This window comes from Perna viridis, chromosome 10, assembly GCF_037379345.1.
Source record: "Perna viridis isolate PV_CMFRI_1.1 ecotype Kerala chromosome 10, ASM3737934v1, whole genome shotgun sequence".
NCBI classification, from domain to species: domain Eukaryota; kingdom Metazoa; phylum Mollusca; class Bivalvia; order Mytilida; family Mytilidae; genus Perna; species Perna viridis.
In genome coordinates, this window is record NC_142454.1 from 23044052 (window position 1) to 23058996 (window position 14945).

General features: G+C 32.7%; 1 protein-coding gene across 3 annotated transcripts; it reads right to left on the reverse strand.

Moving 5' to 3' along the window:
* Nucleotides 1-6318: 6318 nt before the first annotated feature.
* On the reverse strand, nucleotides 6319-14560 carry LOC148605009 (uncharacterized). 3 transcript variants are annotated; one of them, XM_088549164.1, is made up of 5 exons: nucleotides 14468-14521; nucleotides 13402-13439; nucleotides 9510-11545; nucleotides 8353-8761; nucleotides 6319-8035 (listed from the first exon to the last, which is right to left on the reverse strand). In XM_088549164.1, the coding sequence occupies exons 3-5, from the start codon at nucleotides 9531-9533 to the stop codon at nucleotides 7191-7193; spliced, it is 1278 nt and encodes a 425-aa protein (XP_088405290.1). In that variant the 5' UTR covers nucleotides 9534-11545; nucleotides 13402-13439; nucleotides 14468-14521; the 3' UTR covers nucleotides 6319-7190. The 3 variants fall into 3 exon arrangements, with proteins under 3 accessions (XP_088405290.1, XP_088405289.1, XP_088405291.1); XM_088549163.1 differs by lacking the exon at nucleotides 13402-13439 and having other exon boundaries at nucleotides 14468-14551; XM_088549165.1 differs by lacking the exon at nucleotides 13402-13439 and having other exon boundaries at nucleotides 7040-8035; nucleotides 9510-9533; nucleotides 14468-14560.
* Between the last annotated feature and the right edge of the window lie 385 nt (nucleotides 14561-14945).

A 14945-nucleotide genomic window follows, 5' to 3' on the forward strand; every position in this document is an offset into this window, starting at 1 on the left:
ATTATTGCAATTTGTTTAGATATTTAAGTATTTGTAAGACATGTGTAATTAAAATGTTATTGATATTATTCGGCATTGTCATAGTCACGATATGTACATTTGTTTTTGTTAAACAAGTTTATTCTGGTGAAATGGGAATAGGATATGAACATTAAACAAAAGTCGGCTTTGTTTTTTTTTAACACCGGATGTTGTAATAAACATTTTGATTGTGATGAGCAGTTACAGTTTTATTTTAATTTTGAATATTTCATAATTATAGATTTATGTGTGGGCCTTTTTAATATTGCTCTAATTATCAGCCCGAGATCTTTATATCGACTTTAGCTAGAGGAACGATATCAATCGAGGGCTGATAAAAAATGCAATATTAAAAAGGCCATTTAATAATCTGTTTGTCACATTTTTTTTAGACCAGTAATGAATTATTGATATTTTTTTATCATGAAAGGCTAGTGGATAAAGTATGTGGTCTATTTTGTTGATTTGGATATGTTTTTGTTTTTGTTTTTGTATCCATCAGCACCATGAAAACTGATTTATTCAACGGGTCATAGTTTACCTTTCCTCGTTTGTCTACCCCGGACTTGACTTTTTATGAGCAACTCGGCGGGTGTTTCTAGAAAAGCAGAGGACGCTTACCCTACCGGTGCACCTGGTCCATGCTCCCAGTTTTTAGTGGAGTCCGAGTTGCCAATTTACTTTTGTTACTTTGTATGTTTGATTTTTATTACTTTATGTTCTTTGTTGTGTATGTCTGTTTTTCATGTCTGGTCTTTGTCCCTGGATTACATTCTTTTGATTACCGCTATAACCTTGGTTCCCTTGATTACTCTTGTTATCAGTCTTTTCCTGTTACTAATAACATAACCGCCCTTCCTTTTTACACCATATTGTTAATTATGGACAGAGAAACGTTTTCCATTGCTGTTTGTCTCATACTACTTCCGTGATACTAAAAACAAAACGACTGTGACATCGCCTATAAAAAGAGAAAGTTTTGAACAATTGAGCGAAAGTAACAAAATGAAGCTCACTACAGGAATGATAAAATGTTATCTGTCTTTGAAAAAGGAGGGAGGGGGTGACATATAGAAAACAATGCTTTTATTAATTGTGCATAATCAGGGTTATTTCATTAAATATGTGATAAATATCTTTTTTTTTTCACTGACTTTAATTAGAACCTATTGAATGATGCATCACACATTAAAAAGTCGTTTTAGGCAAACAAAAATGTGATGAGTTACTATACGATGTCTTAGAACTGTATTAGTACAATATCACTTGCTGTGTATTGATTCATCGATATAAGACATAAATCTGACGACGTTCTAAACCAGACCCTTTGAGGGAGAATGTAGGGTTATAAAAAGGCTAAGTTATCATTCGCTTCATGTCTTTTTAAAAAGAAACTACATGTAATGTGATGGGGCAAAACGAAATCCAAGGAAAAACCAAATCATAAAAAAAAACGTCTGATATGTATAAACACAACAAACAACGTACAGACGCCAAAGAAAATCAATAATTAATTAAATCAGCAAACCGGGCTCCATCAAAACAATTATGTACATTGTTGAAATTTTAAGACTTTAAAATTTAGTCCACTTTGTTTCTAATGATTCTAAAGACACATTATTGTGTATTTGAACATCTTATTGATATGCCTGATATTTTAATGCAAAATATGTTTTACAACAAAATAATAGTAAATCAATTGACTGAAGTAAGATTGTTTGCCTATTTATTACTTCGTAATCTAAAATTTTATTGCAGTTCACGCTTGGGTGAAATCTTTCCTTTATATATCTCCCTTGACGTTAATTTTGAGCATGAGCTATGACACCGGATATGTCGGTGTTTACAAAAATCAAGGTGGTGTTGGTTTTCGAAGCAGTTATTGATTATTTAGAGTAAAGAATGCGAAATTTGAGATTCTTATTCGAAGTTCAACGATTAAAGATTACATAATTATTGATTCAATTGAAAAGTTTGATATTTAATGCTTTAATTGTAATCGATAGAGCTTAAGTGCGCCAAAAAACCGGACTGCTCTGTACGTTGATAAGGTGCATACTATACTTTTCTAGAGACAGCTGCGTATTTGCGTTTTTAAAACAAATTTCGTTTTTAAATGTTTCATGAAAAACGAATCTCAGGACGCTGGAAATGTCTTTGAAGCATTCCAATTTGTCAACCGCGGTTATTCTGAATAGATCAATAGTAGCAGTATTTTTATAAGGCCGACATAAAGTTGAAATGTTTGCCTGTTTATATATGTTTGAAAGAATTATTTCAAGACATCTCTGAAAGGTAAGATTCGGTTGGCTATTTTACGTTATCAAGGCAACGTCGTCGTTTTGAAAACAGTATTTTGGAGATGGACAATATTCGGGTCATCAATATAACTCTAAGTGACAAGTGGACTTTAAAAATCGACGCTCTGACATACTGATAGTCTAAGCCATCTCTAACAAAATGATTAGACAAATTATATTTCGTCTGTTGTAGTTCTTTTTCACCAGGATCATATAAATATGTTGAGCAAATAGAATTAAATACAGAATCTTTATAAACAACGTATTTTTAAATTACCACGGGCCTCCGAATACATCATGTCTTTAAAATAATGCAGTGTGGAATCCCTTGTTTTCTTATTTCCTGATTCTTGACGACCTTAACAGTAGAAGCCAACGCAAATAGACAGCAATGCCAAGTGTCAACTGATAAATTGTGAATACATGTATTTTTATATTTTATATTTTATATGACAGTTAAATTTCTGTTGATAAACATATTTTTTTTCATAATTCAAATCTTAAAGTAATGAAAACGAAAATTAACGCAAAAAAGGCAGTGTTCTTATTTATAGTAACGCAGATTTTTCTATTCAATGTAACACATAAAAACATTCATTCTTGATTGATACGAAAATTCGATTATTTTGCCATTTGCCCTTTTTTATCCAAATTAATATGTTCGGGTGAAATAAACTGTTTCAGGCATGTTACAAATGATTTAAGTGCATTGTAATATTTCCAATTAGAAAACTTGTGATAACAGCTTACGAAAAGTAACCCCACGCTTCCCTCACAAGAAGCCATATAGAAAACCCCATATATGTGCTGCACAATGGCATTATCTGATGAAGGGTTTGTGCAAATTTCATCGAATTCAATTCTAAGACTTAAGACTAAGAAACTTTATTTTAAGTCGTATTTTAGTAAAGAAACAAACATAAGCGCTTTTAATCGACATAAATAATAACAATAAAACAACACATATAATACACATAAAACATAAGATACACTACATGTCTATACGATAGAACATATAAAACAAAATACATATAAGACATACACACATAAGAAGGTAAATATAGCCGAAGCTAGCATACTTACAACACAAATGGATGATTTGAATTTTTTAATGAAATAGCATCATGAAGATACAATGGAGATTATAAATAATTTTGAACACTTTACGTAAATGTCTAATTTTTAGTGAAGGAAGACCAGATTTTACAAACAACTCTTTCAATTAGGCTTCTGGAAAAGGGTTATGTTGCTACAAGACTGAAGTCATCCCTACAGCAGTTTTATGGTCGTCATCATGAACTCCTGGATCGTTACGGTGTATACACCTTGAAAATTGATTTGTTCAACGTGTCGTAGTTTTCCTTTCATCCTTCGCTTACCCCGGACTTAACTTTTTATGGGCAACTCGACGGGCGTTTCTAGACAAGCAGATGACGCTTACCCTACCGGTGCATCTGATCCATGCTCCCAGTCTTTATTGGAGCCCGAGTTGCTCATTTACTTTAGTAACTTTGTATGTATTATTTTAGTTTCGTTATGTTCTTTGTTGTGTTTGTCTGTATGTATATTTATATGACATTTGTGTGCGGTCGAGCTTTTTAACCTAATAATAAAAGAGTGTTTGCTTTAGCATTGACCAACCACTGTGTTATGTTATTGATTCAATGTGGAAAAAAAATTTATCCATTATTGCCGAATATGTGATCTGTACACGGACTTTCTCTGTAATTGCAGAAACTGCCAAAAAAAACTTCATACCAGTGCAAAATGTACTTCTTAAATATCCTACACATGTATTCTACGTCAGTTTTTTTTTATTTGTATGAGTTTACATTGAAAGAAGAAATGATTGGTTCGCGTTTAGCTTTCTGTACTATAACTGAGTCTCCCAGTTGTCTTGATTGAGAACATTTGGGTCGTCACTGTTCCGAAATCACCCGATTTTAGAGCAGATCACAACTTCGCGAGTTCGCACCATTTCGGACTCACTCGAAGTTTGCCGATCTTAGCCAATTGACAAACTATTGTGTTACACAAAGTTCAAAGTTTAAAAGCTTTTAAAACCGACACAATTTAGTTCTAAATTGTCAAGTTTATTTCCGAAAAAGGAATACACTTATTTTACTAATAATGTACAAATATAAGATGTCAAAAGATGTAAATGGGAAAAGAAAATAAATGTATATTATCAATCATCATCCTTGCATAGTCTTCTTTAAATTGACATATACATATATATCTTCGCCAGGGTTTATGGTGAAAAATAACAAAATTACTGATTGATTGAGACCAAGCTCAAGTTAGCGAACAATAATCCAGCGAACAATAAGCCCGGCCAAACTAGCGAACAAAAGGCAGCGAACAGTAAGAAAGCGCGGAAAAACTCCATTATCTTAAAACCATAGAATATAACAAACCCACAACGGACTTTGCCATTTTATTTGATATTATTTATGTATCACTGGATTATTTCGTAATAAAATTTCTGACACTATAGTATTAATGCACTTACTTCTAATTCATTTCAAATTGCTTTATTGAAACTGAGATTGAAAACTTTTAAATAAAATTTTGAATGCCTTCATAGACCAAATATATTAGTTTGCATACTCGTACTGATATGATTAATTAAATAATTCTGGATCCTGGTTTAGGGCCCGATTTGGAGTGAAATTCAACAGTGGTGTTTCATAATTTGTTTATATTTCATTTGTTTTTGTTTATGTTTTTTTGTTTGTTTGTATATTTTTGCTTGTGTGTTTTTACACAAGGGTGATATAATTTATTTTTGTATCTATATAGAAGGGGAATTGTTTAATTTTAACATTATTTTGTCTTTCTGTAACTGAATTATAAATGTCAGATCAAGATATTTACAAATCGGCCCTAAACCAGGGTCCAAAATTAGTTAGTTAATTATATCAGTATGCAAACTTATATCTTACGTCTTAAGGCATTCAAAATTTAATTTGAAACGTTTTCAGTCTCAATTTCAATAAAGCAATTTGAAATGCATTAGAAGTACGTGCATAAACAAAATAGTGTCAAAAATTTTATTACGAAACTATCCAATGATACACAAATAATATGACATCAAATGGCAAAGTCCGTTGTGGGTTTGTTATGTTCTGTGGTTTTTAGATATGGTTTTCCCGCGCTTTTTATTGTTCGCTGCATTGTTGATCGCTAGCTTGATCGGGCTTATTGTTCGCTAGCTTGAGCTTGGTTTGATTGAGAGTTAAGTTAATTAGCTTGGATGTTGAAAGCAAGCCAAAATCAGTGGCATAGAATATTTGACAATTATCAAATAAAATACTATCCACATGGAAGCATGGAATCTTGTCTGTACATCAACAGAAATGACTTTTCAAAGTACATCACCATTTATTAGATTACCAATCAAGTCCTCCTCGCATTTGTGTTTGTTTGACAAATCTATGAGTTATCATGATTACGTCATTTATCATTTTTAAAATTACCTAATTAAAAACATTGAGTAAAGTTTCTTAATATGACTAAAACGTTTAATAGTAACCTCATAGACCTTATATATTTCAGTTACAGTCTCCTGAGCTACACTGGTTTATGATAAAGTGGTATTTAAAAACCATTCAGTTAAAATTGTTTTTTTTTTTTTAGATCTTCCGTCTATATTTGCTGTAATTGTATCAGTCATTTTCTTTAAAGAATAAAGATCCCATTCTGTATAGTGCGGAAATAACAAGAATAACTTTCTAATGTTTCTCGACAACAGACAAAGAAAGTCCTTAGACATAGTAAAACTGAGACTTAAAGAGAAAAAACTTCATTCCATTCAGAAAAAAAAACGTTTTCCATAATACCTTGGGAAAAGGATAAGATATCATTTCAATCGCGCAAAAAAATTTTCACAATTCGACAATAATTGGTTATATAAAATAACGTCCTTACGAAATTGGTAGGACATGTTGACGTTCCTTATAAATGGTCGCATTGGAAAAAAAGACAAGGAAAGGCATTCAGTGTTGCGATTTGTATTAATAGGCTACTTGTGTGCAGTAGGAAAGAAATTTGAAAGAATAATGGAATAAAAATGGAACATTTGTTTTATCCTAAACTATCAAAGTTTGTTTTAATAACTACATTAGGAGTGCATATATGAACAAAGCTGTCACATGAATAAAATAAACATTTACTTCAGTTGAAATCTAGCCATCTCACTTTTGTCAAAACAAGATTTAAAACAATAAAAAGTTGTTTGGATGAAGATCACCACAATCACCAGCTATCAAACTGGAAAGACTGTGTAAAAGATCACTCAGGTGTTCTGTGGTAATGAAGTAGGACACCATGGTATAATGTAGGGCAATTTGTTTGTCCTTCCCTCCGCGGATTTCGAACTCGTACTACTGCGATATCTATGGTAACACCTTCGCAAATTTGATAGTTCTAACATCGTTGGGAATTTTTCTGACCAATATATTCTTACGTGATCTTCACTGTACCAATTTTATCCGATGGAGCAGTGTAGCGAATAGAGTTGTCACATTGTGAAACGTATATATATATGGACTTGTAGGCGGTGTCGTTATAGTGTATTCGTTCACGACCAGCTATAGAATAAAGTAAATTATTCCTTTTGAATGAGACGTAACACTCCACTTTGTTTCGTGTCTTCAAGTATCTTAATAAATTCCCAAGTTAAAAGATCGATTTTCCTTATCTTTGTCAACAATTCACGGTTGGCTTCTTGTTTATCTGTCTTAACAAGGTTTCGTAATCGCTCGTGAAAGTCAGCAGATACTTTGCCCATTTGAAATAAATGGTCTGATATATAGATTGGATCAATCAAATCTACAAGTACAGTATAATGATTTTGCAAAATGTCTTTCAACGGTGGGTATTTAAATGAGTGCCCTTCAACAGGGTTATTCCAATACAAAACTCTTTCTTTCCCGGCTTGCATAGAAGTACTCGAATTTTGCCGACTTCCTTCCTTAACACATTAACCTCTTTCCTGTATTCCAGACGACTCGTCTCTTTCTCGCTTAGTTTCATCTCAATTAAATCAAGTCTTTTAACTACATTATCCAGGATCGCTCTAGGGTAGGTTTCTGTTTTGTTATCGACTATCTGTTGCATGACTTCCCGGTAGTCTTCGGGGAAATGGCTTGCACGTTCGCTATCTGGACCTTTTATTTGTGAAATAAATTGTATGTTATCTCGTACGTCCGCAATTTCCCTTAAGACAATATGAACATCAGATTCATTGGCATCTGCGATTCTTCCTCTTGAAACGCACTTAACGGTTACCCTACTTATTTCAAAAATGCAAAATGCACGATCAAATACCTTGTCTTTGTATGTGTTTGAGCCTTTCCCGTGACAAAATCTTATTTGTTGATTTTCCATCAACTCTATTCGTAGTTCTCCGTGTGTTTTTAAAGGTAAATTTTGAACAAATACGTCTTCAAAACTGGTGATATCATAATAATTATGTTGATCCAATTGAAGAGATGTGGGGTCATATTCTGAGATACCTACTTTAATGCTGAAATTCTTCGGAATTTTACCTTCTCGGTTCAAACGATTGACGTCAAAGAGGAGATATTCTCCAAGATTTAGTGGTGTGGGAATAAAGCACAACGCACAAGGATTTGGGTACCGGAGCTTTCGTATGTTGTTTTCTTCTTCTATATTCCCTCCATTTCCATTCAATTTTATTAAATTGCAATCTAGATAAAGTAGAAATGTTAATGCAGGGCTTGACCGAGGAATATATAAAGATTTACTAATTTATACTTTGGAAACAATTGACTCGTATTTTTATTCATATATTCATTTAGGATTGAAATTTAAGTAGGTAGATATTACCACTCACCAAAAATTAACCAAACTAATTAAATCACTTTAAGGAAATCCATTGGTAATCATGAACACAAAAAGAACAAAATTGAAACAAAACAGTTGCAAAATTAATCTCCCGAATAAGGACCTAAGTATTCCGAACTCTTAGTTCTATATCGCTCTTCTGTCCATTGAATCAACTCACCTGATTTAACAGTGATATCACCAAACACCAGATATATGATTACCCATATCTTCTTGTCCTTATTAATAACTATCTCGTGCACTTTCCCGTCGGAGTCAAAGGTAACACGATCTGTAGTTCTCATTATCTTTGTAAGTCCAATTTGTTTGTATATTCTAGCTGTCTGAGCTGGAATGTATTCTTTCACTTCGCTGAAGTTTCTCATACCAGAGATATTTTGTGGATTAAGGTTCATAAGACCCATCTCTATATGACCTTTACCATTGAATTCCAGAGTTAGTTTATCCCCTACAGTAAGACAATTTTTAACAAACAGACGTCCACCAGAATCTTTGCTGTACCATTCTGCCACCTGACCATCAACTTTCACGTTACCTCCATGTATTTGTGAGAAACAGATCAATCTCTCCTAAAAAACAACCAATTTTCAAAAAAAGACAAAAGTTTTAAATGAAAGAGGGACCATACGGCAGGTACACATATATTGGTACATGAACAATTTAAGTTCAAACATCTTTTACTTTTTATATTTTGATTCAAAAATTGATTCGAAAATTTAATCCTGAATCGCGTAACTGTCGATTACACTCGTAAACAGTTAATATATACAACATTTTATTTCCTATAAATAGATCACGCTTAAATAAAAGTAATGCAGTTTTACTGGTTCTCATTTTACGAAATATCTGGGTTTTTTTCTTTTGCGGTAGGGTTATCAGACTGTACTTGCTATATTCAAAATGACTTCCTCTAGTTTGGACAATAACTTCTTTTTCTTATCCACATGGGACAGCCTTTTTTCATTCCCAAGACGGTGTATATAGTTACTTACACCTTTCACAACTTCAAACCACTTTGGACTACCCGGAAATAGGACACACAAATTCGTTTTATCAAAAATAAAAAAAAAATTAAAGAAAACAAAGAGATTGAGAATTTTGGGCTTTACAAAAGTATCTACATAAAACATAATTGGGTAACTAAACCGTTTCATGTAAATACACTTCATCGTACAGGATAAGTAACTGGCTTTAATATGTTGTGTCATGTCTCTTAATATAAGAAAGGGTTCTGTATTTATAATTTGTTTTCGATGTGATTGTACACAATGTCCACGACGTTATCATCAAGAACATTTGTAATAGTTTTTTATTTACCTGGTCAATTACATCAGTAGACATCTGAAAAATTAAAAAAAAAAGGTATTAACAAGTTCATGATTTGCATGTTAAACGCCTTCGTTAACATTAATAATTTAACGTCATTGTTTCAATATAAGATTAAATCTGGAGAGTATCTGAAGCGTAGTTAAGGAAACATTAATAAAAGTGTGGCCTTTCGTGTTAACACTAGGCGAGCGCCAATTAAAAAAAAGGCTTAACACATGGTTCATTTTAAATGCATACCCCGCCTCCGAAACGTGGACGCAAGCCCATCAAATTGGCATGGTTGTATTGTATGCCAATATATTACACAGCAGAAAGTGACTGCATCAACTGTTAAAAGGTTCATCCATTTAATGATTGTTAGGCACAGATGGTGTATAGAGAATGTTACTTATTGAATTTGATGCATTCAATGACATTCTTTCAAACAGTATTATGCACCACAAAAATTGTTACAGAAATCATACAAGTAAACTCATCCGAGTTTTTCTTTAGCACTTTAAGTAAAACAGAATTAAGAAGAAACTACACTTCTTGTTTGGATAGATATCCGATCAAATTGACTATATCTAAGACAAATTCATAATTTGTCGTCTTGCATCTTTTGTAAAACAAAACCTTAAAAAAGATCGGAAACTATTGTTTGCATTTGTATTTCAAAATACAGTGTACCTTTTGCGTGTCATATCCGTGTACCATATACGAAAATGAATACACATCACTTATTGAATATATATATATGTAGATTTTGAAAACCGATATAAAATACAGATCATTTTACAAACAGACATATCATTTAAATACGCTTCTTATAGACTTCAACTCAAATTTAAAAAAAAATAAAAAAATTCAGGAACAACATAATTGTTGATGAGAAACGTGGTCGGGGGCAGTCAAACTTTATATAAATAGTTTTCTCGCGCTGTCCGAGGCAGTCAGAGCTAGTAAAAAAAAGAATGTATAAAACAACGGATGTCTGCGCCAAACTGTTTTTGCAAACTTCAGTTCTAAGACTGTTCTTTCTTTAAAAAATATCCTACTGTGGACAAAATGTCACTGATTAATTATTCAGCGACTTTGCCTTCTTCAATTACTGTTTACCTGGTTAATTACCTGACTTATTGGTGATAAATCTTACAACAAAGTAGAAAAAGAACCATTTATTAGAGTGTTTTTTTAAATATAAGGAAATGTTTAGATTTGTCCGAATGCATTGTGTCCTTGTATATGAAGGCTCTATTCAAACTTTGCATTGGCATCGCTTTGCAACTTCAACGTATCGTCGGTCAAAAGTTTTAATTGAGACTAAAACTCTCAAAGTTTTAATGCATCATGTCATGAGGTTATCCGTCAATATGATGTCAAAGTTGGCATAAATGTTGAAACAGTTGATGTTAAGGAAAACATTAAAGCACCGCAATTTGAAAAACAAAAGTTTAAGAATATAAGGGTAAAACAACCACAATCTGAGATGTTAAACGCAGTTAAATAAGTGCTTATTACGAAAACATCTCATAAAGTCTTTTTTATGTTTATAAAGCAAGAAATTCTGAAAGTGCGATAAAAGACCTTACTACAGATATATAATATAACCGTGTGTTAGGAATGCGCAATGAAAACCTCGAAATCCATTGTTTAACGCTCGCCTATAGTACACAAGATTATCAGAAACGTTGGTTGTTTTTCCTACCCATCACCATATTCCCGATTTCCCCATCCCCCTTTCCGGCATATACATTGGGTATGTTTATCCCTAAACGAGGACAATATAAATTCAGAATATTGCTAAAAGCAAACAATAACTCGGCAAAAACGTATACCTGAGAGGATCATAAGTCTGACCATAACATAAAAATGAAATTAAAAATTAAGGTAGTCTCGTAAGGCAGTTTCGTATAACTGAATAACTTATCCTGTATCCTGTATCGCTGTGGATGCTATCGGGTTCTGTACTGGAGGACTAATTAATTTGGATGATCTCCATACCCAATATAGTTTGGTTAATATCTTTATAACATTTTGATTTCCTGTAAAAAGGATAATCCATAAAAATGTGAAATCTTGACACAAGAAAATACATGTGGCGGTAAAAAGGAGGTTGGGAACCCGAAAATAAATTATTTTGCTTTGCCAATTCTACTCTGAGGAGGTAGGTTTAAAGAACTGCTATAACCTGTCTACGAACACATATATGTGATGTTTTGGGGCATATCTTAGAACAAGTAAACAAATCTATGCTCTTCAATGACAAAAAGGACTGATGTGGTAAGGCGCAAAAAATGGTATAAATCCAAACAAAATACGTACTTTTCGTACTCAATAACTAATTCCCTACACGGAATACTACAACATACACTATAAAGACAAAATGAGTTATTCACTTATAGAATGATCACAATATCCAAAATTTAATTCATTATTAACATATTAAAGATTTGCAATACCATCAAAACAGCCAACATTAGAAAGATTGATCTCACATTCTTCAAATTTGATATGTAAGATAGTGCAAGTTAGGAATAATGTTTTCCGAGAAACTGTCCTTATATCCTTTATAAAATTATCCAATAAATTTCATAATAAATCTTTGTATAAAAATAGGAGATGTGGTATGATTGCCAATGGGACAGTCATCCACCAAATACAAAGCAACAAATAACTGAACTTCTCTAGGTCACCTTACGGTCTTCAATATAAGGCAAACCCCATACCATGAAGCAAGCTGTAAAAAGCCCCTAAACAAATGAAGTGAAACTGTTCATAAAAGGCAAAAATCGAATATGTGTCAATTTTCCAAGTCTAGCTCTTATCTTTGGATTACATTGTTTTGGTTAAGAGTCAGATCTTGGTTTCATGAATTACCTTGTTCTATGGTAAAACTTGTACAGATGAAACAAATCCCACACTCTTGTTCATGACAACCCAGTAGAACCTTGATTTGTTGTTGATATTTGAATAACATGATTTAAAATTTCATACCAAATATCTATTTTGAAAAGGCTGCAAAATTCTTTTTGACATGTGCTGACCGTAAAGCAAAGTATTTTAAGAGAGAATAATCAAGGGAACCAAGGTTATAGCGGTAATCAAAAGAATGTAATCCAGGGACAAAGACCAGACATGGAAAACAGACATACACAACAAAGAACATGAAGTAACTAAAATCACACATACAAAGTAACAAAAGCAAATGAGCAACATGGACTCCACTAAAAACTGGGAGCGTGGACCAGGTGCACCGGTAGGGTAAGCATCCGCTGCTTTCTAGAAACATCCGGTGAGTTCCTCATAAAAAGTAAATTCCGGGGTAGACTAACTAGGAAAGGAAAGCTATGACACATTAGATGGATACACCATAACGATCCACGAGTTCATGATGACTATAAAACTTCTGTAGTGATGACTTCAATCTTGTAGCAACATAACCCTGTTCCAGGAGCCCATTTGTTATAATTATAGCGCGATACAAAAAGTCTGCGTAGTTTCGGCAAGCTATGGCATAACGTATGAGGTGTGATATGAACACTCCATACACAGGTGCTGAAGTGATGTTGCCACAGATGAAAGGAAAGTTGACAATACTGAATGAAAAGTTATCACGTCTTTCGTAAAGTTTGGTCAATAATTTTATATATTTATCAACATATATGAATTATGTTAAGGTATTAAATGACATAACGGAATGCACGTACAAGAGCTTCTAATATCAAATTCTAGTATATTAAATGCGGTTGGGGAACAGTAGCTTAAACATTTTATTATTTATTTCATAGATCTTGTCCTTAGCAGGGCCCTGATTGGTTACTTATCATATCTTGAAACATGAATTCCTACAACAAAGCACAAAATATTGCAAACCCTTTTCTAATGATAAATTTCTCACCATCAAGAAATATGGAATTTTGGACTGCCTTGATGAACCTTAAAATCATAAATTGACAACCTTTATCTTCAAGTCAGACATTACTATTTAAACATGTTGTGAAATGGCAATTGATATATTCAGTAACATAATAGCCTTAATTAGTAGAGCATAACACATATCATTGATAAACCGAATTTTGGAAGGGCCCCGTAATGAAGGTCTATTAAAATCAACTGTAATTTAAAATAAGAACAGATAAAAGCTCTTTAAATTTTAAATTCATATCAATAACTTAATAAAACATTGTCAATCTTTTGAATAAGAACACCAATGAATAGGAAGTAAATAAAACGGAAGCTAAATACTCTCTATTGACAAAATTCCTTTTGGTTTGTTAAAATGATTTTGTTTATATCAATCTATGGTGACCCTGTAATATTTTGATCTTTTTTTTCGGGCTAGGCGAGCTATTTCCACCACTTTGCCTATGTCGTCGTCGTCCGCTGTTTTTTTTTCAAATCTTTTCCCCTCCGACACAACAAAACCTTTTTGAACCAAACTTGGCATATATGTTTGTGTTGGGTAGTTTAAGGTTTTTTGCAAAGACAAGCTGATATATGATAATTTTCAGTAAATAGCAATAGTTTTAAGGGACATTACTCCAATAACAATCAGACAATCAAAATTTTCTCATAATACACACAATAATATAAAGTGTTCTTGCTACATACCAAGTTTCAGAGGAGTTGCGATGACAAGCTAAAGTGTTACGCACGTACAAACAGAAGGACAAACGGACAGATGGAGTGACCCAACTCATAAACCTGTTTCCGCCCTTAGCGAAGCAGGTAATAATAAAGTTACCTTCGACATAACCTTTGAAATAAAATTTTGTTTTTATCTATATTCTTTAAGTAAGAAACATAAAAACATTATCCTGTCGATCACGTGAAATTATTTTAGTTAAACCCACTCATTTAAAGGAGAAATACAAGATTTGTACAATGAATTCAATAAAATATAACTTGTAGTAAAAGAAACAACATTACGAAAAAGTTTTTGTAATTGTTAAATTACTACTTACTTTCGATTCTGTTGTTTATTTATGTCGACCGTAACAGAAATTCTAGCCAACAATAATATGGGTATTTCCATTGAGGTATTTTTAACTACTATGCAAGTTAGTATGCATGATAGTTTTAAATAAACGTTGGTACAAAAAAAAAGACTAATAATGATATAAACATTTTACTATAGTAGCACATATTTGACCAACAATATACATGTATTATACAATGTCAAGATCAAATACCCAACACAAATAAAGTATATTGGGCTTTTTACGACTTCCCTTATATACAATTGAGAAGGCTATGAAATACTATAATTGTTCTTGGGGTGACGATTTTCGTGGTTTTTGTGGGCCTGTCAAAACACGAAATTTGGTTCCAAACAGAAATGAGAATCCCATTGACGTTTTTACTGAAAACTTCAAAACCACGAATTCAAGAATCCACGAACAATTCTTCCATAATCCACGAAAATTAGTATCCACGAATTAA

What these genes read in the sequence shown, in the direction of transcription:
- LOC148605009 (XM_088549163.1), bottom strand. Translation starts at nt 9,533, where the DNA reads ATGTCTACTGATGTAATTGACCAG. An exon ending in CTACTGATGTAATTGACCAG is followed by an intron (nt 8,762 to 9,509) that starts GTAAATAAAAAA and finishes GTTGTTTTTTAG; the next exon opens with GAGAGATTGATCTGTTTCTC. An exon ending in TGATATCACTGTTAAATCAG is followed by an intron (nt 8,036 to 8,352) that starts GTGAGTTGATTC and finishes TACTTTATCTAG; the next exon opens with ATTGCAATTTAATAAAATTG.